The sequence below is a fragment of the Mytilus californianus genome, unplaced genomic scaffold, assembly GCF_021869535.1.
Source record: "Mytilus californianus isolate M0D057914Y unplaced genomic scaffold, xbMytCali1.0.p SCAF_3, whole genome shotgun sequence".
In the NCBI taxonomy this organism is placed as follows: domain Eukaryota; kingdom Metazoa; phylum Mollusca; class Bivalvia; order Mytilida; family Mytilidae; genus Mytilus; species Mytilus californianus.
This window is the reverse complement of record NW_026262679.1, coordinates 35,516,465-35,542,586: the sequence shown is the minus strand read 5'-3', so window position 1 is coordinate 35,542,586 and position 26,122 is coordinate 35,516,465. Positions and strand designations below refer to the sequence as shown.

Sequence of the window (26,122 nt, the reverse complement as noted above, 5' to 3'; positions counted from 1 at the left end):
ATATATATATTGAGGTAAATTATATGGCCTTCCAAATACCGTTTCGATCCCTAACATCACTGAAGAGACATTAATTGTCGAAATCCGGATATGGTGTACATATTTTTGCACCTCATGTTTGTGGTATACCATCTTTTCCACAAGTTTATTGTTTTCTGTTTGGTATTAAATTAGTATTAAGATCCATTTTGTTAGATCTGGTGATCAATTTATTTGGCAATCGCCAATGGCAGTCAGCAGGGTTTAAGAACATCAGTTGTTCGACCTGTTAGTCAAATGCGTTTTGTTAAAATAAACTTTTTCACTTTTTTTGGTCTTTTGAAATTGTTGTTTGTGCTGTATTTAGACCCCTCTACCACGAAATTTGTTTTACATGCACACGTATAAAAATTATAAAAATTGCGGTTTTTATCCAACACAATCATAGGTTTGAACGTTGTTTTCAATTTAGACTTATTTATATATATATATAAATAAGTCTAAATTGAAAACAACGTTCAAACATATATATAAATAAGTCTAAATTGAAAACAACGTTCAAACCTATGATTGCGTTGGATAAAAACCGCAATTTTTATACGTGTGCATGCAAAACACATTTCTTGGTAGAGGGGTCTAAATACAGCACAAACAACATTTTCCAAAAGACCAAAAAAAGTGAAAAAGTATATATATTTATATATATGTTCATGTATGTTAAAATACTTTGTCTTTTAAGTTTGTCATTTGCCAAAAAGTTTATAAAAGAAATTGACATTTGAGTCTATTGGAAATAAAAACTCTTTAATTGTTTTTTCTTTGCATTGGTTATTAGCTGTCTAAATGAAGAAACTGTTATTCTTAGTTCGTATCAACAATTCTAAGTTGTAACCAGCAACACATTTTTTTTCAGATAATTTTATAAATATATTTATGGAAACAAATGCTTATTATATTCAAATGTTTATTAAGAATGCTATAGTACTATTTTCTTTTCATTTATAGCGAAGATACGTTTCATAACCTTGTTAAAAAGCAGTTTGAGAGTAAGTTTGCAAAATGGTATATATATATACTTAGACAAAACAGTTTCCTATAAAAACAAACATACGAGTGGATATTTATTTTCATATTTTATATTAACAGTAACTCATGTTATTTCAAATATCACGAAAATGGATGAAATGATTTTTTTTAAAAGAAATCAAATGAATAAAGAGGCGGTAAGTAATCGCATAAGTCGAAAAGAGACACAGAATCATAGCAAAAACGAAAAACGACAAATAGACAAACAGCAGTCGTCAAAACACTACATAAAAAAGTAAAGACTGAGCAACACGAACCCTACCAAAAATCGGGGATGATCTCGGGTGTTTCAGAAGGGTAAGCAGATCCTGCACCACACAAGGCATTCTTCGTGTTACTCGTCTAAAGTATATCAAGTGATCAGGTATCACGCAATGGTGTACTGGTCTCTTATCAAACACTTTTGCATCACCAAATTAGTAAGCCATAGGTCGCGTAAATATTTTAACCCTAAAACTTGACCGGATGTGAAATTTTGAAACTGAAACACGTTTTTAAAGACAAAGGATAGACAAGACTTACCATAGAATCAACATAGACCTTTAAAAATAAAAAAAACATAAAGTATAACACTGAAAACCAGAGTATGAGCAACACTAACCTTACTATTGGATGTTCTTATGTTCTCCGGAAGGATTAGCAGATCTTGCCCCACATGTCACCCCCATCGTGTTGCTAATGGTCAGTTCAAATTCGGTGTTAAGTCACATTCGATGATGTTACAATCGAGGAAAAGTGGACAGGAATGTGGCTACGACAATTGGAACACATCCGTGGTCGTGTGCGACACAGATATTCATAACGGTCAACCAACTGAGGATAGCGTCCTAAAATCTGCTTGGTGATAACTTTAACTAAAGCATTAGAACCATAGGTTCAATAGCTTTCTTATAAGCAGCAATCCTCTATTAAGTAAATCATGTTAGGAAACACAAGCGGTTGAAATTCGTATCAACTTGGAGATATATACTTCATACACAGATGCTGTTGGAATGTTGCTACATAGAAATGGAAAGTTCACAATTGGATATCTGAAAATGTCGTAAATATATATTCTGACCCGACCCTCAATAAAAGAACGACCCTTATTGTCAATTTCTAGATGTTAGTCGAGATATGAGGCAGACTTAATTGTATCTGTGGTATCCTTTATTTCAATTTCGATTAGATATATGAGTTCAACATAGTCTCCAAAATTTGAATAATTTAGTTCATGGACATCATCTTTATAGCAGAACGTGAACTAAAAAGATGATGATAGTTTCTTTTTGTTCTTCCGAGAAGCCCCTGTATGAAGTTTGCTCATATGAAGAAAGGAACAAATCGTCAAGAAAAGGGCCACGGTATAATTTGTTCCAAAAGGATTGCCGATAGTGTGTTAAAAACATTTCCTCAAATGTAACAAATATGTAGTCAATTAAAAAAATTCAAGCATCTTAAAGATGTAAATTTTAGAGAATTTGTTTTGTTTGAATGTTTGTTTACAAAACATGATTTATTATAAAACAAAATATTTGTATCTACGTTGGTCATTTTTTTTTATGAAACAAAAGTTTATAGCGAAAAGTAAGCTTGGAAAAATCAATACTACCAAATAATCAAAATATTTAAATATTTAATGAAAATGATTTAAAAGCCATACTGATTTATTGACCTCTATGCTTAAGCATCAGTCATCTGCTGAAATTGATTAATATGCAGAGCCTCAAATTAAAAAAAAAAACACCCATCATTGAACGTAACCGTAATACGTAATTTATATGTACCCTTTATTTTTTCAATTAAAAACTGTTTACCAATGTTAGCATTTAGTATTTTATATTATTATACTATGATATTTCTTCACCTTAACACATATCTAATTTAGAACTGGACGAGATTATACGGGATTTAGAAGACAAATATGGAAAGCATTACAGTACGTTAAAAGAAGTCACGAACATGGTGGTTACATTGCTGTCGAGAGTTGGTGAGCTTACGATTGACATTAAAAAACTTAAACGATATACATGTAACACCAAGTCACAAGTAGAGGAGACAACTGATCAGAGGTGCCATTTACGAAAAACTGCTACAGTTACACCGAACGAACAAAGTGGGCATCTGGAAAATTCGCAAAATACTAATGAAGACAACGACCTTCTTGACGATGGCATTTCTGGGAAGCATACTGAATCTACAAATGGTAATTTTGAATGTGGAATTTTTAGTCATATTTCGTCTGTGGAAAAACAACCAGATGGAAGAAAAAATTATTTGGACAACAAAGATAACTTTGCACAAGCAGTTAACAGAATAAATAATTCAGACAGAAAAGACAGAAAAAAACATTTCTCATCTAACGAAGCAGAAATAGGTAGGACCAATAAAACAGACACCAAAGACAGCTTTGCAGAAACAGTTAACAGAATAAATTATTCAGATAGAAAAGGCAGAAAAGACAATGTCTCATCTAACGAAGCACAAATAGATAAGACCAATACTACAGACACCAAAGACAGCTTTTCTGTTGAGGAAACACAACATAAGGAGAGAATACACGATTCAGAGAGCAATGATAACAACATTAATGTTTCCTTGGACACAGCTTGTGCAGATTCGAATAAAAAGAACAATGAATTAGTTCCAATAGAAACAAATATGCATCAAAATCAGCAGTTAGCTGAAAATCTGTCAAAAATGAAGAATTCCTTAGATGTTGGAACAGCTACAATAAAGACAGAGGATAAAATTTCACCTAGTCATGTAAACAGAGTACGCAAACATGATTCCGGATATAAGCAAAAACGTTCAGCAATGAGTTCTGATAACCGTGTGGCTTATCATAGATCCAATAATTTAGACACTAATAAAGAAGACGACTTTTTCGTTGAGGAAACACAGCATAAGGAGAATATTCACGATACTGAGAGCAATGATAACAACATAAATGTTTCCTTGGGCACAGCTTATGCAGATTCGAATATACACAACGATGAATCAGTTCAAATAGATACAAACATGCTTCCAAATCAGCCACTACCTGATAATATGTCAAGATTGAAGAATTCCGGATATGTTAGAACAGTAAAAACAAAGACAAAAGATAAGGATTCACCGAGTTCTGTAAATAGAGTATGCAAAAATGATTTCGGATATAAGCAAAAACGTTCAGCAATGAGTTCTGATAACCGCGTGGCATATCATAACAAAGAAACATGTTTTGAATTTGGACATAACGTGCAATCAGATAAACAGCTTCAAGAGGATTCGCCTCCATCACCTAATATAAAGAATAAAAGTCACCCAACCAGAAGGTGTGTAGAGTTATTGAATAATGAAATATATTCTTATACATTATACACGTATATTGGTGAAAACGTGAGTCATAAAAATATATTTTATATGTAACTCATTAAAGATTAAATGACAATTAATTCAGTCAGTAGATATTTCTAAATTCTACATGTTGATGCCAGATAAAAAAAAGCAGTGTAACTGGAATACTAATGAAAAACAAGTGTCTATGCTCATTGGATGATTCAAAAAAAGTAATAAAGTACATATGTGCCTACTGTACCAAACAACATAATAAAATCCGATTCATTTTGGGTTAAAACACACAAACAACAGTGAAAAAAATAATTAGTATTATGTGTCAGTATTTTACATTTTACAGAAAGCCAGATACGAATAGACTGTCACAAATGAGTCAACTGCACGATTTTGCTGATCAAGAATTCGGATATAGTATGTAAGATAAGAATTAGGAGATGTGGTATGATTGTCAATGAGACAACTATCCACCAGAGTCCAAATGAAATTGATGTTAGCAACTACAGGTCACCGTACGGTCTCAACAATGAACGAAACCCATACTGCAAAGCCAGCTTTAAAAGACCCCGAAATGACAAAATGTGAAACAATGCAAAAGAGAAAACCAATGGCCGAATTTATGACGAAACAATTAACGAAAAACAAAAATGACAGACAGCAAACAACAAAAACAATAAATAACTGCAGGCTCCTAACTTTGGATAGACCCATAAAGAATGTGGTGGGGCTAAATATGCTTGTTCAATCTTCCCGTAACCTGGGGCAGTGGTGTAACTGTACAACATAAGAAAAAACTTAAAAAAATCAGTTGGAAATGGCCTAACTCTACACAACTTATTGGAACAACATATTCGTACGAAGCGCAAAAAATAACTAACATAAAACAAGAGACACACAGTACCGATTTAAGAGCACTCGCAGTTACTGAAAGCTAGTTAAAAGCCAATTACAACTAATAAATAATGTTCTCCGAGTCTAAAATATCAATCAGTACGCAGCCTTCGAATTTAGAGTAAAGACGCAATAAACAGTCCGAGGAAAGCCTGAACTTATGCAATGTCGAAATATAAGTAAATAATATCGACAGGATGTAGGACCATACGTTTTCGTAACTGCATAGCAATACATATTTAGTTATGATTTAAAAACAAAATTAATGTAAGAACCGATAAAAACAATATTGAAAGAAATTACTAGGGAGTTAAATTGATAAACTTTAATATTAAGTTTTTCAAAGGATCAATTAGTTTACACGGATCGTATTTAAATAAAGGACTCTATAAACTACATCCCCGTAAATTTAGGATGTCATATTTATTAAAGAATTTAGTAAAGGGTACAACTAATTTGTGGTAACTAAATCCCTGACTTAATAATTTACCAGTTATGCATAGATAACGTTCAGTGAAACATAACACGTCACTACAGACACGAAAGCAATATGTTAACGAGCAGGAGACACTTACCTTGTCCACGCTCCCGGTATCGCTGCTTTCGGAGGTCATGCGACTCCAGAAGTCTTTGTTTTACCTTGATTTGATTTCTTAACGGTTTATGAGATTTGAACATGATAAACTACTGTTGCCATAATTTAACTTTAAGAAGATTGTTACGCAAAAAATATTATATCAATTAACAAATTAAGCATGATCTAATATTTTGCTGTATAAGTAATTCATTTTCTTGTACTTGTACATTAAATCCCTCATCCATGATTTTTCACACGCAATTTCTTTCAGTACTTGAAGTAAACCTATAACAAATTTCCAATAGCCAATTCGTGATAGGTTTTTATACACTTAATGAAGCATGTTCTTCAGTTTTTAGACATCTCAAACCTTTTCTATTACTCGAAAAGGATTTCTAAAATAGTGTCACATTTTACATGAAGTAAAATAATCAATATATGATAAAAAAAATACCAATCAATTTAAAATGCAATGCAGTCTTTCTTGTCCAAAGTTATTTGACTGTCAATTTAAAGTGACGCGTGTCTTTAAAATTCAATGTAGTGTTCAAGCATTGAAATTTGACAATTAACTGTCAATTTAAAGTCACACGTGTGTTTAAAATTCATTATCGAAATTCAAGTAATATTTGAATTAACTTTGTCATTAATGGTGCGTGAGTGTACTGTGTTAAATGAATCCAATGATAAATGAAGGTGCAAAGTCTTAAAAAGATGGAGAGTTTTTCTCTTTTGCCTTAAAACTATCACTGCAGTAAAGCAATCTCTAAAAGTGCTTCTGTCGGTTCTTCCTTGTTATTTAGTTTCAACGATTTGTACTTGCATATGGTGACAAAGGGTGCAGTTGATTGACATTTGAACATGTAACGTGTACACTACTTAAGCGTGTATATATAAACATGTACAAGTTTTGTTTCTAGTAAGATTCTGGATCCGTATTATTTTTGAATTTACAAATTAAATGGTTTATTCCAAGTAAACTATATCCTTAGCAATAACTAAATCCAAAATATATACCCTGGCTCTAAAAGTTTAAAGTGAAATTTATTCATATAAGGGTAACTCTAAAACCACCCTAATATTTGACTTGACCTCTGATTCCAACACATAAGGCACACATATCATTAAATATTCAAATATAGACAAAACATAAGGGTCAATTCATTCTGGTTATCATCCCAGTAGTCTGTGTTGACATGAATTTTCATTAATATTGTCATATTTGTATATAAAAAGTTAAATCACAAAAATACTGAACTCCGAGGAAAATTCAAAACGGAAAGTCCCTAATCAAATGGCAAAATCTTATAAGATGTTTACAAAACTTTGAATTGTTCGAAAGACTTAGAATATTCTACCTCAGGAATAGAATACCTTATCTGTATTTGGCAAAACTTTACGGAAATGTTTGCCTTTAAGGCTCTTCAACTTCGTTCTTTATATGACCATTTATATTTTTTATTCGAGCGTCACTGATGAATCTTTTGTAGCCGAAACGCGCCTCTGGCATACAAAATTATAAGCCCGGTATCTTTAATGATTTTTTTTCACAGTCGGAGGCATCTTTTAAGACAATCTTCATGTATGTTTTCCATGTATGTTTTTCAATGTCACTCATATAAGGATACTTTAAAGGTCCTTCTCAACACCAACACTTTTGCTTTCAGCGAAAACTAAAAAAAATATAAGTTTTAATTAACCTTGCTTCTTAATATTCTATTGTACCGTTTTTACAGACAATCCCAACCGTGCAGGGATTGTCGAAGGGTTCAATAATTAATTTTTGTAACATTTTGTCAATGTTATCACTAACTGCCTTATTCAAATGATAAAGTGTTCGAAGATTTGGTTTAACGAGATTGGTCATTCCACAGTCAACATCAGAAGAAGCAAACGAATCCTCATTTTCTATCATCAATGGTCTGATTCAAAAATAAAAAAGTCTTAAACAGTCAACCCGTCTTATTTCCTGTCCAACAGGTCTTTTAAATCTGGTCTTATTCCAACACTTTTATGATCATTAGTACAAAGATATTCATATCTCGGTTTGCCTCCGGAGTTTGAGCTATAGAAGTATCGGGATTAATTATCGTAGGATTTAGCTCATTGACTTAACAGAACAGGGATTATTCTATCTGACCTAATCAACGATCCATGAGTCAAAATGTTTTTTTTCCTACATTTTAGTTACCTCTATCTCTTTATCTTCTGTTAAACAATTAAACCTTGCCATCAATGACAATTTCCGATCGTTTCTTACGTAATCATTCTGTAACAACCTAATGATCCCTGAAAACTACTTCACCTTAAAATCTACTATACAAAAAAGTAAAATAATAAAAATACCGAATTCCAAGGAAAATTAAAAACGGAAAGTCCCTTATAAATGACAAAATCAAAAGCTCAATTACAAAAAGTCTGTTATTAACGCCAATCAAACATACAGTCATGCAGTTTTTCAAGAAGTCTAAGCCATTACCTTAAGAATCAGCTACTACAGCTTCAAGTCACAATGTTAACTTATGTTTAAGTTGCTCCATTGGCGGCCTCTACTTCAACAAATTTCATTTTGGCATAAAAATCAGCGTTTTCCGATTCTGTTTTTACCATAATATTGAATCAACGAACTTGTCTCTCCATTCTGCTTTTCCAGTTTGAAAAATGTGAGAACCAATCCCAATATTATAAAAGTCTTAAGTTTTGCCATATCTTCCGTTAGAGTATTTATACTTTTTTATATAGATTGCATCCATGATACAATGTCTTTCATTGACGTGTCACTAATTATAACTTTCCTTTTTCCTTCCTATAAAGTCACCATTAGTATCTTGACGTGAATAACACCACCTTCTCTTACATCATTTTCGGCTTTACTATATGCATCAACCAAACGGCAAGTCTCTAAGCATCATTTTAAACTTTCGATCGTTACTGTTTATTCTAATTCTCATTTCGGAATAAATTGCCCTGTCATGAGTGTTTCTATGTAAAAGACTATATGTACCTGCTTCTAATAAGACACTAGGATATGCCAATTTGGATCATCTCCTGGCTGACTGACCGAACTCAAGGAGGGTTTCGCTTGATTGTTTACGTTGTTTCCTAAACTGAACTCTGTATAATTCGTTTGTCGGTTTGACTGAACATGACGAATCAATATTCAAAAGATGTGTTTGAAAGGGAATACTTTTGTCTCAACTGATAAACAGCTTTAAATAAACTCGTCATAGATAACATAAATTAAAAATTTTGTAACACATTAACCGTTCCATTACCGTATAATAATGGAAAAGTTAGATTTAATATGCATAAGTACATGTAAGAAATGATTAAAAAAAATAAAAATTCGATCTACGTTAAAATATAGAGATATGTTCATTTTAACAGATCCAGGTCTTTTCAACCAACCACGATCTACTAGAGAATGGATGTCATACGCTGAACAACTGAGGGAAAATGGTAAGTGTAAAGGTATAAGATGGAAATACAATTTTGCACCAATTAGATAAGTAATTAAAAAATGGTTCAGATAGAAAAAAAATATATATGCAAATCTCAAGATTTGTGCAACGATACCGATAAGAGTTACACACGAAAAAGATGAAATTTTATCTTACGGACAAAGCTAATATTCCAGCACAACACATACACTTTGTCGGTGTAATAATGCGATTATCAATACCCATTAACCAAAAATTTGTATTTTGTCACTATTTCATTTGTCTACGCAGCATATTATATGTAACATATACGTGTCAGTTAGCACTGTTGATCACTGACACAACCCCACAGCTTTGCCTTGTTTTCATCTAACACTAACTAATTCTGCTAGCCATTGTAATTTTTTTACAGCGTGGGTTCGGTTACAGTCTGGAATGGTAGAGCGCGGACGACATGGACATGATGTTACTTTGGTGTTAGATTGCTCTGAACGGATGAGAGGTCAAAAATTTGATATTATGATCGAAACAGCAAAGAATTATGTGACGGGTAACTATTTCAAATGTTGAGAACGTCAGTATATAACTGAACATTATCTTTATTTTTTTCAGAATTGGTAGGCTTCTTCATGAATCACAGCTTAGAAAATTATTGTAACACCTATCGAACAAATAATGTTCAATTTTTGAAAATGATTTTCCATTCGTTTTCATTCTCAAACATCGTAGGATTTTTAAGAAGACAAATGAATTGTTCGAATTATTGGTTATTTATAAACACAAAGACAAGTTATTCATGAAGTGAACAAAAAACTTTTTTTTTTTGATTCGCCTCTTCACATAATGTAAACGTGTTGATTTATTTTATTTCTTAACACCATATTTGTTCTTTTTTAAAACTGCAGCGCAATATACCAATGATAAAATTTCCGTTATAGGCATTAAACAAGTTAAAATGACACGAATGTTAGGAGATAATATTGGTCTGGCTGTGTTTGGAGGAACATCTACTTTGATATTACAATCTACATGTGATTACGATTTAGTATTGAAGGAGATTGGTGAGTACAAACTATGTATAATCTGGCTTTTAGAAAGAGGAGTCGGTGAAAGAGAAAAAAGATAAATAAGTGTTAACAGAAATAAAACACGCGTGTGTGTGATATATATACAGAGCAAGTGATTAAATTTGGGAAAATATTATGTGTGTTAAATGGACATTTTCAGTTATTATATAATAGGGTATTGAGTTTTTGTACAAATAATTATTTGCCCTTTGGCGTCCGTGAAAGTACTAGCATCAAAATGAGTATTTAGTAGTTTAATTACGGAAACGGTTCTTGTTCATCATCAATGACATAGTAACCAGTACGTTATGTTTATTTTATTCATTGAACATATTGTTATACGATTTTATCAAAACTAATTTTCCATTCAAATTATGAATCTGTTGAAGATTTCTAGAATTAAATGGACATTAGCTGTTGAATTCATATTCAACGAATCGACTCAAACTCTCAAATTCGACATATAACGTACTAAAACACATATGGGAATTACATTAGTCCAATACTATACATTAAAAACTGATTGATTGATTGATTGATTGATTGATTGACTGGTGTTGAACGCCACTTTCAGCACAATTGTGCTATTTTGTGGCGGCCAGTTTTTATTAGTGGAATAAGCCGGAGTGCCCGGAGAGAACCAACAACTTTCGGTAGGAAAACTGACAATCCTAATCAATTTAGATTGGAGTCGAGAGGACCTGCCGCGTACAGGATTCGAACTCACAACCTCAGTATTGACAGGCTTGCTATTCAGTATCGACTACTTATACCACTCGACCACCGAGGCCCCATTAAGCAATGCATATGATTGTAAAAAGTATCAACATTTTTGGACTTGACAACATCTAATTAATAACTCTATTGGCTACTACAATTTGCATGTGATAACATCTACGGTACCAACTTTAGTCCACTATATTCACACTTCAACAATTAATGTATATCTTGGGATGTTCAAAACCAAAATTTTGAAATATTAAGATATAGAAATTTTAACCTAATTACAAATGTAAATAGATAGATATAAACAATTAGATACTAATAGCACGTGCAATAATGTAATTACGGATTTTCCGTTTGATTTCTTATGATAAATACAAAAAATAATGTGCATCACGATTTAACTGTAACCTGTATTTTTTCCGCCCCTTATATTACTTAATTTTTTATCAGTTATGCTGTTGAAATCGTAGTTAATGCTCCTTTTAAATTAAAATGCAATTCTATTACAGGTCAGTTGAGGCCAGAAGGAGAAGCACCATTGGCTGGAGGATTATTGATGGGACTTGCTGGGGCTCTAGGAGGTAAATAAAGAAGTTTTTATATTAGAAATCAGAAATTGTGACATGTTCGATTTTCAGTTTCGCTTGGCAGTCGAAATAGTGCAATTTTTTATTTGTTAAAATTATTTTCCATTATCATAACCAACTCTTGTGCTTTCTCCAAAAACAGGTGGTACTTCACAGATATATGATAATGAAGTACCTGGATATATGGTAGTCTTTACTGATGGGTTGTCTGCGAATATTCACACAGAACTAGACAAAGATATTAACCCTTCCTATCTTACAGGCGATTTTCAGGTACGTCAGATTAGATTAATTTATTTTAATAAAGAGTTAAAGTTAAAATTTTATGGTTAAAATAAAATCTGCACTGCTACCTATTTTGGCTGTTAATCTTATAATGTGTAAATTATTCCTTACAGTATTAACAATGTTACCATGTTTGATTCTCACAGTAACTTTTTGTTTTTTTCTTCTTAACATAACATTTCGAGTTCAAACATTTGTTTTATCAAGTGTTGACAAATTCACTTTAGGCTTGATTAATTTTTGTTACCGAGTTTATGCTATTTTTATATAGAAGCATGCTGAGATCAGCAGTGTAATAAACAAAATAGCAGGTTATGCAGTCAAGATTTTTTATGTACCTGTTGGTGACAACGAACGAAATGAGGTAAAAAAAAGTACTATACGCTGTTTTGTTTAATTCTATACAATGGAAGAAAGGGATTCGTATATATCCTTTACATTTCTTTCCCTTACAATGGCAATATCAATTTTGTTTTATATTAAAATCCTCCATTTATGTTTCGTATTCAATATAGAATGGTTACCATTTAACATAGGTTGATATTTCACCGCCACCTAATGAGTTATATGATTCCTGGAAACAGATTTCAGTGTGAATAATAATACTTAACTTGTATGACTGTAACTGAAAATCAGATACTTTTTGTTGGCATTAAATCAATGAAGATACGAAGAAAGAATTCTTTTAGTTGTAATTGCTACACGTCTAAAAAAAAACCAAACAAAAACAAAACACAAATACGAGATTGCTAATAAGTTTCTGAAAATAAATACTGGATAAATGCCTGTTATAAAACCCTTCGTATATAGTAGTTGCAAAAAAATTAATATACTTGTACATATAAAATACTAATAAATAATCATGTATAAAAAACAGGACTTTCATTCGTCTTATAATTTTCATTGTGGTTTCTAAAACTCTGGTAAAGAGCTATCGATCTAAGAGGAATATTTTGAGTAATAATGCTTTACCTACAATGTAGTCATCAGGAAATAACTAACTGTTGAAGTTGGATACAATAATGTCGTCCATTGCCCGATGAAAGTCGTCTGCAAATACAATTGTTACAAACCAGTAAATTTAATGTTTATTGAAGGTAATGGAAAGTGCAGTTAGTGAAACCAATGGCAAAGTCATATATCATAAAGAAATACATCGCTTAGTAAGATTGACACAAGTTCTGGTAATTATAACATGATATATATTGTTATATAGAACTAAAGTAAATTAATGAAATTGAATACAATCTGATTGTCAGTGCATACCGTTTTAAACAATATGAATGCAACTTTATACAAAATCGTTCTACTAAAACAATATCAAGACCGAAAGAGACAAAACATAAAACTTTTGGGAAGCAGTTTATACAGCTGATAAGCAGCCAACAATTTCGTAGCTGTTTAAAATAAATACTACACCGATATACTATGAATAAAATTTACGGTTCCAAATTTATTGAACCAGATGCGCGTTTTGCCAATCAAAGTCTCTTTAGTGATGTTCGAGGTAAAATATTTACAATTCCAAAACCTAATATAAACGTTGAAAAGCTGATAAATACATAAAAGGACCAAAAGAAAATTCAAACCTGGACAAGAAATCAGAACTATGCAGGAAGGAGATACATTCCTTAATTAAAAACGATTTCGAAAATTTATAACAGCAAATTTAAAAACCGCAGTCGATAAAATTGACTGAAAGACTGAACACGACTTCATAATTTATTTTCAGACTTTTCAGTTGTTGTTAAGATAAAAATGAACGTTTGAGATTAAAGATCTTTTACTAGTGACGTCGTGATTGCGACCGTATAATTTTTAAAGAATTTCAGACGTTTTTTTCGTATCTGAAATAGTTTTTGAGTGAACAGTATACATCTGTTTTCAGAATTGACACACACAAACTGTTTTTCATAAAGTCTGTTTCATATGATTACAAAACAATTTGGTTTGCTTGCCTTTGGAACACCGACTGTCTGATGAAATATAGTTCCTCCAAAACTCAACAATAATTTTGTCGAAAAAAAGTCCAACAATCAGATAGTTTTAAGTTTTTTTGCTATCAAAATTAAACCAATGTTTTTTTTAAGCACTATATTTATTTATTCTGTTCATATGATTTAAGTTATTAGCAGCACAAGTAGCATCACAGTTGAGACACTTAGACCAAAATCCTACTGCAGGACTAGTACGGAGTACAATTATTGAAAGGACATCGAATCCAGAAGACGCACACGTGAGATACATATTTTGCAGTGTTTTTGATTAAGAAAGTTGTTGAAAATATGCAACGAAGTTGTCGGGGAAAGTTGCTTACTTCTACATCATTTGGTCCTTGTGGAAAGTTGCCTTATTGGAAATCCTACTAATTTTCTCGTCCTGAATATTTAGTTAACAGTATTACATCTTTACATTTTTTGATGATATGGATGTATGAAGTTTACACATTTCTAAGTATTTGATCTTAATATTCGATTTGTCGAGGTTTCAACAACCCGGATGCAACAATTTAAGAGGAAACGGATAATACCTCTTTTGATAAAATATTTGAGCAGCAAAGTAACTTGGATTATTTCTGTTCAATTTTCATCATGACACCTGCCTGTCTGGCTGATATCTAAGATTCATTATTTTTCAGACGTTTTTGTCCTTATAGGTCTGCGTAGACCAATATGATTAACCATTTAACCATCAATATGGCATTTCTCCGAAACATTTTTGAAAATTAACAGCATTCTAAGTAATGTCGGTTGATGTTACGCAAAATCAACTGTCACGTCTGTAATTACTTTTGATACGGCGCTAAATATTAATAATTAATAATTTTCTATCATAACGTAGTTTCTTTAAACAAGACTTTTGGAGAAGATTCTATGATTGCTGAACCTAGGAAATCAAAGTAATGATTTTGTTTGAATAGAAAATAGATTTAATTTCGATAAAATTTCTGATACATACTAAAGTCAAGCGAAACGACATTGAAAGTAATACATCTTTATATGGTTAAAAGCCAAACAAAAATTACCACTCTACACAAACATACACACATGTGGTGGGAAAATATTCATAGAATTGATATTTTAGGAAGATTGTGTTGATTTTGTTATGGAGTTTCTTACACCTCTTTACACTGAAAAAAGAAGAGGTTTTTTCACTGAAATGAAATTTCGATCACTGCAACTTGGAGACAGAGTACGACGTGGTCCTAATTGGTTGTATAACGAACAAGATTCTGGTCTCGCGGGAACTGTTGTTGGACATACATTTGACAGTAAGAATATTTTTTTTTGTATTGTAGTATAAGTGTATAATCTTTTATATTTTAAAAAGACAAACCAATAAACGAAAAAAAAAAATCTAAAAATATAGGGATACTTTTTATTTAATTCTAATATGACGTGCTTCTTTCGCTTTGTAAACAACACCATGATAAAATTCTCGATATATCTATACTTAGCGCAGACTCAGAGATGTGACTGTAACAATACACCTCCCACGTAAATCGAAATGTATCGTAACATATGTGCAAACGCTTTGCCGATTTCGCTGTGTTAAAAATTGCAATTGAAAAAAAAACTACTGAACCTTTATTCTTATACTGATGCATAACAAAAATAATTAATGCATTAGAGCTCGGAAAAATGTACAAAATCAAAATAAAATAAAATTCCGCGAAATTCCATTAATGGTTTTGGCACATTAAAGTCATTTCAAAACATGACGTCATACGAATGAAAACGCTAGAGCTGAAGCTTCTTCCGTTACGCGAACCCTCGAAATTCGAATAATATTGCATTAAAATGGAGTTTTGAGGTAGGTGTTGTTTTATTTTCTATTCTATTGCATTATTCGCACATTTACTGATTTCAGCAAGTGAACATGGCGGCTCCTTAGTTACTACATGTCAACTGTGGATTTGACGGTAGCTTACGAGAAAAAAATGTAAATTAAAAATGGCAAATGTTGGGGTTGAGAGTTAAAAGAATTAAACACATTTTTTTCTAGCGGTTATTTAAGAAATAATTCATGCAAGCTATAGATTTATTGGAAATTTTTAGCTTGATCTATTAGGGGGTAAAATAGAACAGCCACACACACGGCATACCCACCCTCGCTTCAGATTTTTAATCACCGTATTTGTCCTATTAGAATCGAAATAATTAATTAATTTACTTACGAAACAAAGTAGGATGAATAACTTTGCCCACATCATTAGTTTTTAATTCACCAGGTTCAATAAAAAATATAATAACATTTGGAGATATATTTCAAAAGGGACTTTATAAGAATATCCAAAACCACTTGAAAGAATGTTTGCTTGAAAGACCATGCCGGTAAGATTTGCAAAATATATCACCTCATAATTAAAAATATATATAGAATCACAGTCATTGTCAAACCATTTACAACTTGGCTTATGGTACTATTGGGGACAAACAGTGGTATACATCCACCAGCTTTATTGGTAATCTTCTTAAGTTAAAAAAACCAACAAGATACAACACACACACAAACAAACAAACAAACATTAACAAACAAACATACTAGCAACAAATAAAACAGGTTGATGGAACGGGCAACCGTAACATAGTATAAAAGCCACCAATACAGTTTCCAGATTTATTTTCTGCCTGCACTAAGTACGTGAATAACTGCAACCTATTTTTGTTTATTTCAGGAAATGTTTGGGTAGAATGGGACAGTGGTCATGTAAATAAGTATTTTTATGATGAACAAGACAACATTTATACCATTCGAAAAGTGCAAGAACCAAGATTTTTATTCGAAGAAATGATTGCTGTTGGTTGTAGAGTTAAACGAGGTACTAAAGTTTTATACTAGTAATGAATACGTCGATTTTCCTTATATATCTTAGATAACATCAATACTGTGAGAACCAAAATGTAAAATTTTCAAATTACGTAGGAGTGATAGTTAAAATTTATATGCTTAAATGTTGAAAAAAGCTTAAATCCATTATATCAGTATCAAAGTATCTGACCAAAACCGTGGTCATAGAAACCTTTGAACAAGAAAACCTTAACAAAGTATTTTGTTGTCAGCATCAAAATTTATCATGGCATTTATCCATAGCACCTTTCTTTCAGTTTTACTAACAATTATCCTGCATATTAGTTTTCTATTTCAATCGTTTTTACCATGCGCATTTAGTTTTTGTTAATCAAAATATCATTTTTCCTAAACTCATTCCTGATTGACTAATTCAATTCAAATCAAAGTTAATCCAAGTTTCAAGAAAAATTAAATGAGGATTCTATTCCACTAAGCTTTGTCAAAGTTTTCTTTGATCATTGTCATTGTCATAATCTTTCAAAAACGTTGACTAAATTTTCGTCAGTCATAGAAAACTGTGATAATGACAAAATATTGTAGACAAAACAAAATCTTCTCTGTTTAATATCACTGTTGACTGTATTCAAACATTTGATATCCAACAATTTAAACGAGTTTGCCTTTTAACATCTTTTATTCGAGCGTCACTGATGAGTATTTTGTAGGAAAAACGCAAGTCTGGCGTTCGAAATTATAAGCCCAGTATCTTTGATGATTTTTATTTTAATAACTGAACAGCAAGACCGTTAAGGCGAACAAGTTTTCCCCTTTCGTCCATAATACTAGAATAAAAAAAAATAACTAGAAAGTGTTTTTTATGTACACTTCGTTATCTTATTAGGCAATGATTGGACTTCTGACAATTCTGATGGTGGGTATGGAAGCATGGGGACAGTTCTTAGTGTGCGACAGGATGGATCTGTAGTTGTAAGTACTTCAGAATATTCCTCAGTATATTGAATGAAAGGAAATGCAGGTATATGTCAATAAGAAAGCAGTTCGACGTAAAAAAAAAAAGACAAAACAATTCTAGCTGTAATTTTTTTTTAATGGTACTACATATAAATCAGAAGAAGTGGTATGAGACGAATATCCATCCAAGTCACAATGTGTAAAAAGTAAACAATTATAGGTCAAAGTACGGCCTTCAACACGGAGCCTTGGCTCACACCGAACAGCAAGTTTTAAAGGGCCCCACAATGACTATTGTAAAACAATTCAAACAGGAAAACCAATACATGTATAAAATTGATTAAAAGGAGATACAGGGTAAAAGCCAATGAGACGGCAACCAAATGACATAAAAATAAAAAAGAACCCTTAAAATCATCAAACGGTATTTGAAATAGGCATATGGGTTTATACGTTAATATATCAAGATCTTTATTGCTGCTAGTATATATAATTAGTGGATTAATATAATTGACAAGTGCGTTCTTTCTGAGCTTTTATGAAACGGATACGAAATACAGCATGTCACAAGATTAGATCGAAGAGGCGGATCGAGTTGTTGTCATCGCACATAAATTGAACCTAATTATCAAATGTGTTCCACATTGTGAACTTCTTAAATGCAGTGTATATGCACAAAATCATCAAGTTCGCTCTTATGTTATCTATCGTCCTCCTCCCGTTTTGGAAAAATCAACAAAAAATTCGACAATTTTTGCGAAGAGACTATCATCGAACATAGTCTCGTACACCACGTTGTCGGCGCTACGCATGTCCGTTGACACACACTGGACGTTATCTTATGTAGGGAGAACTGTTCCATTGTCGATAGCGTACTGTCAATAGAGGATCTGCAAATCTGTGATGACAAAGGCATTTCCTTGCTCGATCATTTTGCGGTGCTTTGTGAACTTAATGTCACTAAACCACCGAAGCAAAAGAATGTCTGTGACTTTTCGGACGTTCAAAGGAATAATATTTAAAATATCGAAAAGGATATAAACAATTCTCTTCCTCCTAAATGAGCAGAATACTCCGTTTGAAAACGACTCAGTGCTTCGAATTGTCCTTCACAGGCATGCGTCAATACAATCAAAAGTGATTACTATGCAACCAAACACAGAGTGAAACACTGATGAATTGCGATCTGCTAAGCGTGAACGCTGCAAAGCTGAGCGACAAATGCGAAAGACAAAGCGCGAAGTTCATAAACAGATTTACAAAAAGAACATTGATCCAGGACAAGCAAACTGCTCTTCAAATGCAAGACGGATTATTATTCAAATAAAATTTCGGAAGTTGGACAGGACCAAAAGAAACTACTGAAGCTCACAAATGGTCGAATGGGAAAAACGAACGATGTGATTTTGCCATCACACCACAGTGAAATTGAACTATCATATAGATTCGGAAATTCTTTTTCCTTGGAAAAATCGAAACCATAAGGACTAACCAATGTATAATAAATGAATCGTCTGGCAATGACAATGGAGAATTCAAATACAATTTAGATTTGAAGGCCACCCACCTAAAGTCTTTATACCTGCATCTGTAGAGTAAATGCGTAAGATTATTCTGAAAGCTCCAAACAAATCATGCGAATTGGACCCACTTCCGACAAAGATAGTAAAACCTTGTATGAACAGTTTACCTACCGTCATCACCAAGATATTGAACTTGTCACTGGAACAGTGTTGTGCACCACCATCTTTCAAGTGGCGTTTGTCCGACCACTCTTGAAAAGAGGTGTTTAAAAATTATCGACCAGACTTTAATCTTCCATTTGTTTCCAAAGTAGTCGAAAAGGTTGTTGAAACTCGCCTTGAAAACCATCATTTGTCAAACACTCTTCACGACAACGTACAATTAGCCTACATGCGTCACCGTGTCATTCGACTTACACAGCATTACTACGTGGTCATCATGACATAAATGTTGCACTTGACAATACATGTTGTGCCGTTTTACTAATGCTAAATTTGTCGACCGCTTTCGATGTGATCGATGATTACACTCTAGTGAAGCGGTCGGAATTCTTTTGTTGGATAACCGGTATAGCACTTAGTTGGTTGGTATCTCGAGATTAGACATCGCTGTTGGTTCTGTTCTTTCGAATGAAAGTTTATCTAGTTTTCAAACCGCTCGATAATTGGACTAACATATCAAGGCGACATGAGGCGTACGTGGCTGTCACTTGAAAGTGGGTGTACTGTAATATGTTAAAATTAAACGAGGTTAAAATGAACTGATAGTTTTCTCCAAAAAGACCGTGTTAAGGACCTTTCAGACTTGAATCTCAATTTTGGGGAAAACATTGTCAGTGATGCTGAGTGCGTTAAAAAAATAGGCATTTATTTCGACAAAATTTTGGCAATGAACCAACAAGTGAGTGCTATTTCGAAATCCTATTTCAATCAGATAAATTTTTACATTTATTACCGAAAAAGTATGCAAAACGTTAGTATGCTCTCTAGTGACCTCTCGTTTTGACTATGAGAACGCATTAGTGGACTCCCAGCTACCATGATTAATAGATTACAGCGAGTCCAAAACACAGTAGCCAGGGTAACTACAAGGTGGAAGAAGTTCTACCACATCTCTTCAATCCTTAAGTCTCTTCTTTGGCTGCCCTGCTGAAATTTATAGCGTGTTGTTTTCATTTTTTATTCATATATACTTTTTCATGGTTCTTAAATATTTCTACCTCATTGTAATGTCTGAATTTTTAACTAAATATTTTTGAATTTCTAACTAATTTTTATTTGTACGGTTTTTATTGTCTTTATTTTACAATGTCCATTAAAATTTTGTTGTTTATCAGTAAATTTAATGGTATAGTTTTATATGCAAGAAATTTCCCATCAGATTTTTCAGTAAAATTGCCCTATTATTGAACAGAAAATGCTAAGCATGTATTATTTTAACTACTCGAGATTGTTTTTCCCAAAATTAATTTATGTTTTAGGTCCGCTGGGATTGTATTAATATTGGAGTATATAAAATGGGACAGAACGGATTGTTTGAACTTCAGATATGGTAAGTATCATATCAACGTACACATAAAAATTAGAATAACCTTGATGGAAAAAAAAACGTAATGTGATAAATAGTCAAAATTTTATATATATATATATTACTTATTATTTTCAATATTATGAAATCGGAAGAAGCATATTATGAAGTATTAAACAGAGCAAAAAGAATGTTACTGGGATTGGTCGACAAAAACATATACTTTCTCATGTCAACTCGCTGAGAAAAGAATCGCCAGACTTTTAGATAACTGCAAGACAAAATTCAATGAAAGAAAATAATGATTGGATTTCAACTGGTTAGGCTTTATGAAAATATAATGCTTCTTTTTACAGTGATTCATGTATTTAGATGTTATCTCTGACAAACACATTGATCCTTAAAGTAAACTTATTCTAAAAGGTTATCAATTTAACACTGTAACAAGATCTTCTTATATTGTTTTATCGGTACAAACATTAATTTTGTTATTATAAATTAAAACATAACTAAATATTATTGCTATAATGCTATAAAAATTTACGGTCCTACATTCTGTCGATGCTTAATTTTTTGTATTGCACAAGATCATATTTATCTCGGAATGTTTATGACGTCTTTACAATTAACCCATTGGATGTGTATTGATTGATTACTTAATCTTGGATACAAATCTTTTTATTAGTTGTTTTTGGCTTTGACCTAGCTTTCAGTAACTGTAAGTACTCTCAGGTCTGTACTTTGTGTCTTTTGAAGTCTTTTTGATAGTTGTTTTACTGTGCTTCGTGTCGGTCTGATGAGTCAAGCCTTTTTCAAATGATTTTTATAGTTTTTTTCTTATGTTGTGATATTACACTACTGTCCAAGATAAGGAGATGATTTGGCGCCCTCAAACAAGTATAACCCCGTCGCATTCACTACGTACATGTCCCAAGTCAGGATCTTACAATTCAGTGGTTGTCGTTCGTTCCTGTATACATTTGTTTTTCGTTTATTTTTTTTTTACATAAATCAGGACATAAGTTTTCTAGATTTGATTTCTTTTACATTTTTCATGTCGTGGCCTTTGATAACTTGTTATGCGGTATTGGTTTTGCTCATTGTTGAAGGCGAACTATGATTGCCAACTTTTTCGTCATGTCACTGGTGGAAAGTTGTCTCAATGTCAATAATACCACATCGTCTTATTCTTATAAATAATTTTGATAACTTTATTACTATATGACAGAAATGAAGTTAGATGTGATGTCGGGGTTAATATTTTTATTTATGAAAAAATACGTGAAATTTAGTTTGCATTTAAACAATTTTATTTTTGATCATGTATAGTGACGACCCCTTTCCAAGTAAATCGGATCAAATACCCGATTTACCTGTCTATAACTATCAAGATAGCACTGAAAGGAATACAAATTATCAACAATGTATTGATTACCAGTCAACGGGTACAGTAAAGAGTGACGACAAGGATATAACAGTGAAGGAATATTTTGATAACTATGTACTGCCTGTTCACTCTAAAACTGGTTAGTTTAATAAAATTCTGACACTTTTCAACACAAACTGTCTTAGGCAAGCTTTGCCATGATGGAGTTTCAACATAAGCTTTAGTATTGTTCCGTAATATTGAGGAAATTTACAGACAAAAATGTATACAACTATCTATTTCAACATCTTGCCATTCCTTATGAAAGTTTCAGTTTTGACATCGGATAAGTTTTGATTAGATATACACTGCTTACTGTTGTAACGTTTACTATTTGTGTGTGTCCTTATGTTTCATATCGATCATTTTAACTACAATCATACGTATACGAATTTTTCTGTTAAAAGAAAACAAATTATTAAAAAAAGAGTTTAGTCACCTATTACAAGCCCATTTTACATTTACAAAATGTATTTAAAAGCTGTCAAACCTTTAAAAGATGCAATTTTTAATATACCTTCGTTCTATTTTGAATTCTCTTATAAAAAGTATAACAAAAATACCGAACACCAAGGCAAATTCAAAAACGGGAAGTCCATAAATAAAGGCAACAGAAGTATACAGCTGTTCAATAGTCATAAATCGATTAAGCGAAAACAAATCCAGGTCACAAACCAAAACCAATGGAAACACATCAGCTATAAGAGGAAAACAACGGAACAACAGAAACACTGAACTGTAAAAAAAACCGCCAATAAACATAGAAACGGACTATTTGATAACAACTGCCATATTCCTGACTTGGTACAGGACATCTTAAGAAAAAATGGTGGGTTGAACCAGGTTTTAAGGCTAGCAAAACCTCCCGCTTATATGGCAATGTTAAAAATACCGCTAAAATGACAACATTACGTGACAGGAATACAGTACAAAAAACGCAAGAACACTCAGGACAGAGAAATACATAAATAAATAATATAATAGTATATTACCACATGTAAACCACAGAATAACAACGGACAACTCCCATTTATTTACGACAGTACACCAGTACACAACAATAGAATTATGAGATTGCGTCACACGAATGTATCAACGTCACAGATAATTTTCTAATATAAAATTGGGATTAAGTTTGTAATGGTGTTATTATGTATTTTCTAACCATTACAAGCATATTTATATAGCATTGTGTTAGTAATGGTGTAATTATTTGTATTTTCTAACCATATCGGTTTTTTTCTTCTAAATAAAAACTGTATAAAAAAAAATCCTTTGCAGATAGTTGCTTTAAACAAAAAATCATATAAATGAACTAGCTGATTAATTATCTTAACTTTTACATACATATAGAAAATAAAAAAATAGAATTAAAACCACAAACGATAAGACATAACACAATATCGAACCAGACTTAACTAAATAACTAAATACATGAATGTTAGATGTATAAATACCGAGACACGTCTAATAGCAATGCGAATTCATACTCGGCAAAACAGTCATATTCGGGAATAGGCCACGTTCGGTACTTAGCAGACCAGACGACGTAGATGGTAAACCACAATCTAAGACGTTGATAAAATGTCGTTAGTTAGTTTAGACACAGACACATCGTAAAGATCAACGAATTCGTGATGGTGTCCATAAAATTTACGGAGTGACATTTTTAATCTTTCCTCCTAATAAACACTGATAAAAAAAATCAAACGCTATCAATCAACCATATCAATCATAGAACAGAATTACTCTGATATATGGTTGATACTGAGGACATTTGCTCACATTTATTCCTCTTACAGTTAGTGCTATCTGGGAATATGAAAACGAAAAAGAAAATGTATGGACAAAGTACGAAGATGAAATTAACACAAGAATCGAGAAAGCTTACGAACGTAAACCAACTGGAAAGACTATTGTGCAATACAATAAAGGAACGTATGTTGATTTTCATTTATAATAATTATAATTTTGTCATAGTTATTTTGAAATAATCTATTAATTTTTGATTCATCATGACAAGGTGATTACTTTCACCTCCTACCTTTTGGTTTCAATTTTTTTAAACATTAAAAGTATAATTTTAAATATGTCAAGTAACTTGCATTGAGAATGATTGAATTGAATACAACACCAACAGTAAAATGCCGAAAAAAGTAAGTGATTCTTATCACTTTCCTTCTCATGTTTTACATTTCAAAGTATCATGAACAAATTTGATATTTCAGATATATTGTTTTCTTTACAAAAATGATTCAACTAAACACTTCTTCTGGCCAGGAAGTAAGGGTGCGAAGAAAAAAGTAAGTACACTTAAAAGTTAAACTGTAAGAGAAAGAGAAGCGGAAGATCCAAAGGAATATTCAAACTCATAAGTCCAAGACAATCTGTTAATGCCATGGCGAAAAGACGAACGACAGTCCACGAACACAATATAGAAAACAAAAGACTGAGCAATATGAACCCGACCAATAAACCGTGGGTGATCTCAGGGGTGCTCCGGGGAAAGGAAAGCAGATCCAGCTCCACATGTGGCACCTGTGTGTTGCTCATAAATATACCATAACGATCAACCAACTCGTGATGGCGTCTTTAAATTTATCGAAGAAACTTCAACTTCATGACTTGGAACACTTGATTTAATGGCTTCCTTGTAAGGGTAAATTTGGTGAGCTACCCAAACAGACACAATTGGTTAATGTGACAGTAACTGGTATCCAGCAGCCATAACTGTGTGGACGTACACCACAGACATACAAACCAACTGACTTAAACATTCAAACAAACATACACATAAATTTGACAAAGACTAGCTCTGGAACATCGTATCAAATGGGATATTGAAGCGCTGCTGGAATGTTGCTACACAGAAATAGAAAGTTCACAATTGAAAAAGTTGAATCATTTTTTTTGTCGTAAAGTTTTGTTCTCAATTGACCCTTATAATCAATCTCTAGATGTAAGTCAATATATAGAGCAGAATTAACTGTATCTGTGGTTTCCTATATTTCGGTGAGATAGGAGCGTTTAACAAAGTAAAAAAACTTAAATTAGTTAGTTAGAAGACATCATCTATATTGCGTAACGTGAAGTTAAAGGATATTTCAACTCCCGTATAAATTGCGATTCAAATGAATAAAGGAACAATTTGGGAAGAAAAGGAGCATACATTTCCTTTCGATTCTGCGATGCTTGTTTACACCTCTTGCATAACACTGATTCTTTGTCCGGGTGTGGATTTGATTTTTGTCCTTTTTTATTAGCTCTTCAACTTTTATATTTGGTTTTGAAGTTTTATATATGTTGGCCTCGAGGATCACTGAAGAGACAATATTTGTACCGTTAATGTTATTATACATTATAGCCTCTAAAATAACAAGAAAACTATAGAGTAAATGTGCACACGATAAAAAAGAACAATAGATCCTATTTATATTAATATAAATGTTTTATTTTCAACTCAAAAAATTCTTCTTAAGAAATTGTTACAGAGAACACATTATACATTATTGTAAGAATTAAACCATTATTAAGAATTTTCTTTTATGAAAGTGACTTTTCTCCCATTTAGATTGGAAGGATAATAGAGAAACTGAATAAAACTTGCAAAATGTTTATGCATTCTATTATATCAATGACGAATTATAGACTTAAAAACTGTCATTTAAGTTGTTTTTAATCATCGTTTAAAAAAAACCAGACCTACATTCATTTGTATAATAACAATGAGTTATCAATGATGATTTGTTTTCTTTAATAGATTGAGTGCCATTTAAAATGTCAACCTGCAACAATTCGGAACCACTATATTTTGAAGTTGGACAAGGTTTACTTTATTTTTTGACGGTCTATAGACATAGTTGTGTAAAACATAGTGCAATATTAATTATCGATAAAGCTTAGAAAATAAATTGAATTAACAGAAA

General features: G+C 32.2%; 1 protein-coding gene across 2 annotated transcripts in view; it reads left to right on the top strand.

Moving 5' to 3' along the window:
- The window catches only part of LOC127734448 (uncharacterized), a 29,009-nt gene extending 2,887 nt beyond the window's left edge, over positions 1–26,122 (top strand). For both annotated transcript variants that reach the window (XM_052244313.1, XM_052244314.1), the window contains exons 4-22: positions 985–1,025; positions 2,933–4,361; positions 4,724–4,794; positions 9,236–9,307; positions 9,701–9,838; positions 10,227–10,349; positions 11,591–11,662; positions 11,811–11,941; positions 12,225–12,317; positions 13,051–13,137; positions 14,079–14,189; positions 15,038–15,224; positions 16,632–16,775; positions 17,649–17,734; positions 20,724–20,794; positions 22,100–22,296; positions 23,999–24,134; positions 24,425–24,499; positions 25,957–26,122. In XM_052244313.1, coding sequence (XP_052100273.1) covers positions 985–1,025; positions 2,933–4,361; positions 4,724–4,794; positions 9,236–9,307; positions 9,701–9,838; positions 10,227–10,349; positions 11,591–11,662; positions 11,811–11,941; positions 12,225–12,317; positions 13,051–13,137; positions 14,079–14,189; positions 15,038–15,224; positions 16,632–16,775; positions 17,649–17,734; positions 20,724–20,794; positions 22,100–22,296; positions 23,999–24,134; positions 24,425–24,499; positions 25,957–25,972 — 3,280 coding nt within the window. In that variant the 3' untranslated portion in view covers positions 25,973–26,122. The remainder of the gene's footprint in view (positions 1–984; positions 1,026–2,932; positions 4,362–4,723; positions 4,795–9,235; positions 9,308–9,700; positions 9,839–10,226; positions 10,350–11,590; positions 11,663–11,810; positions 11,942–12,224; positions 12,318–13,050; positions 13,138–14,078; positions 14,190–15,037; positions 15,225–16,631; positions 16,776–17,648; positions 17,735–20,723; positions 20,795–22,099; positions 22,297–23,998; positions 24,135–24,424; positions 24,500–25,956) is intronic.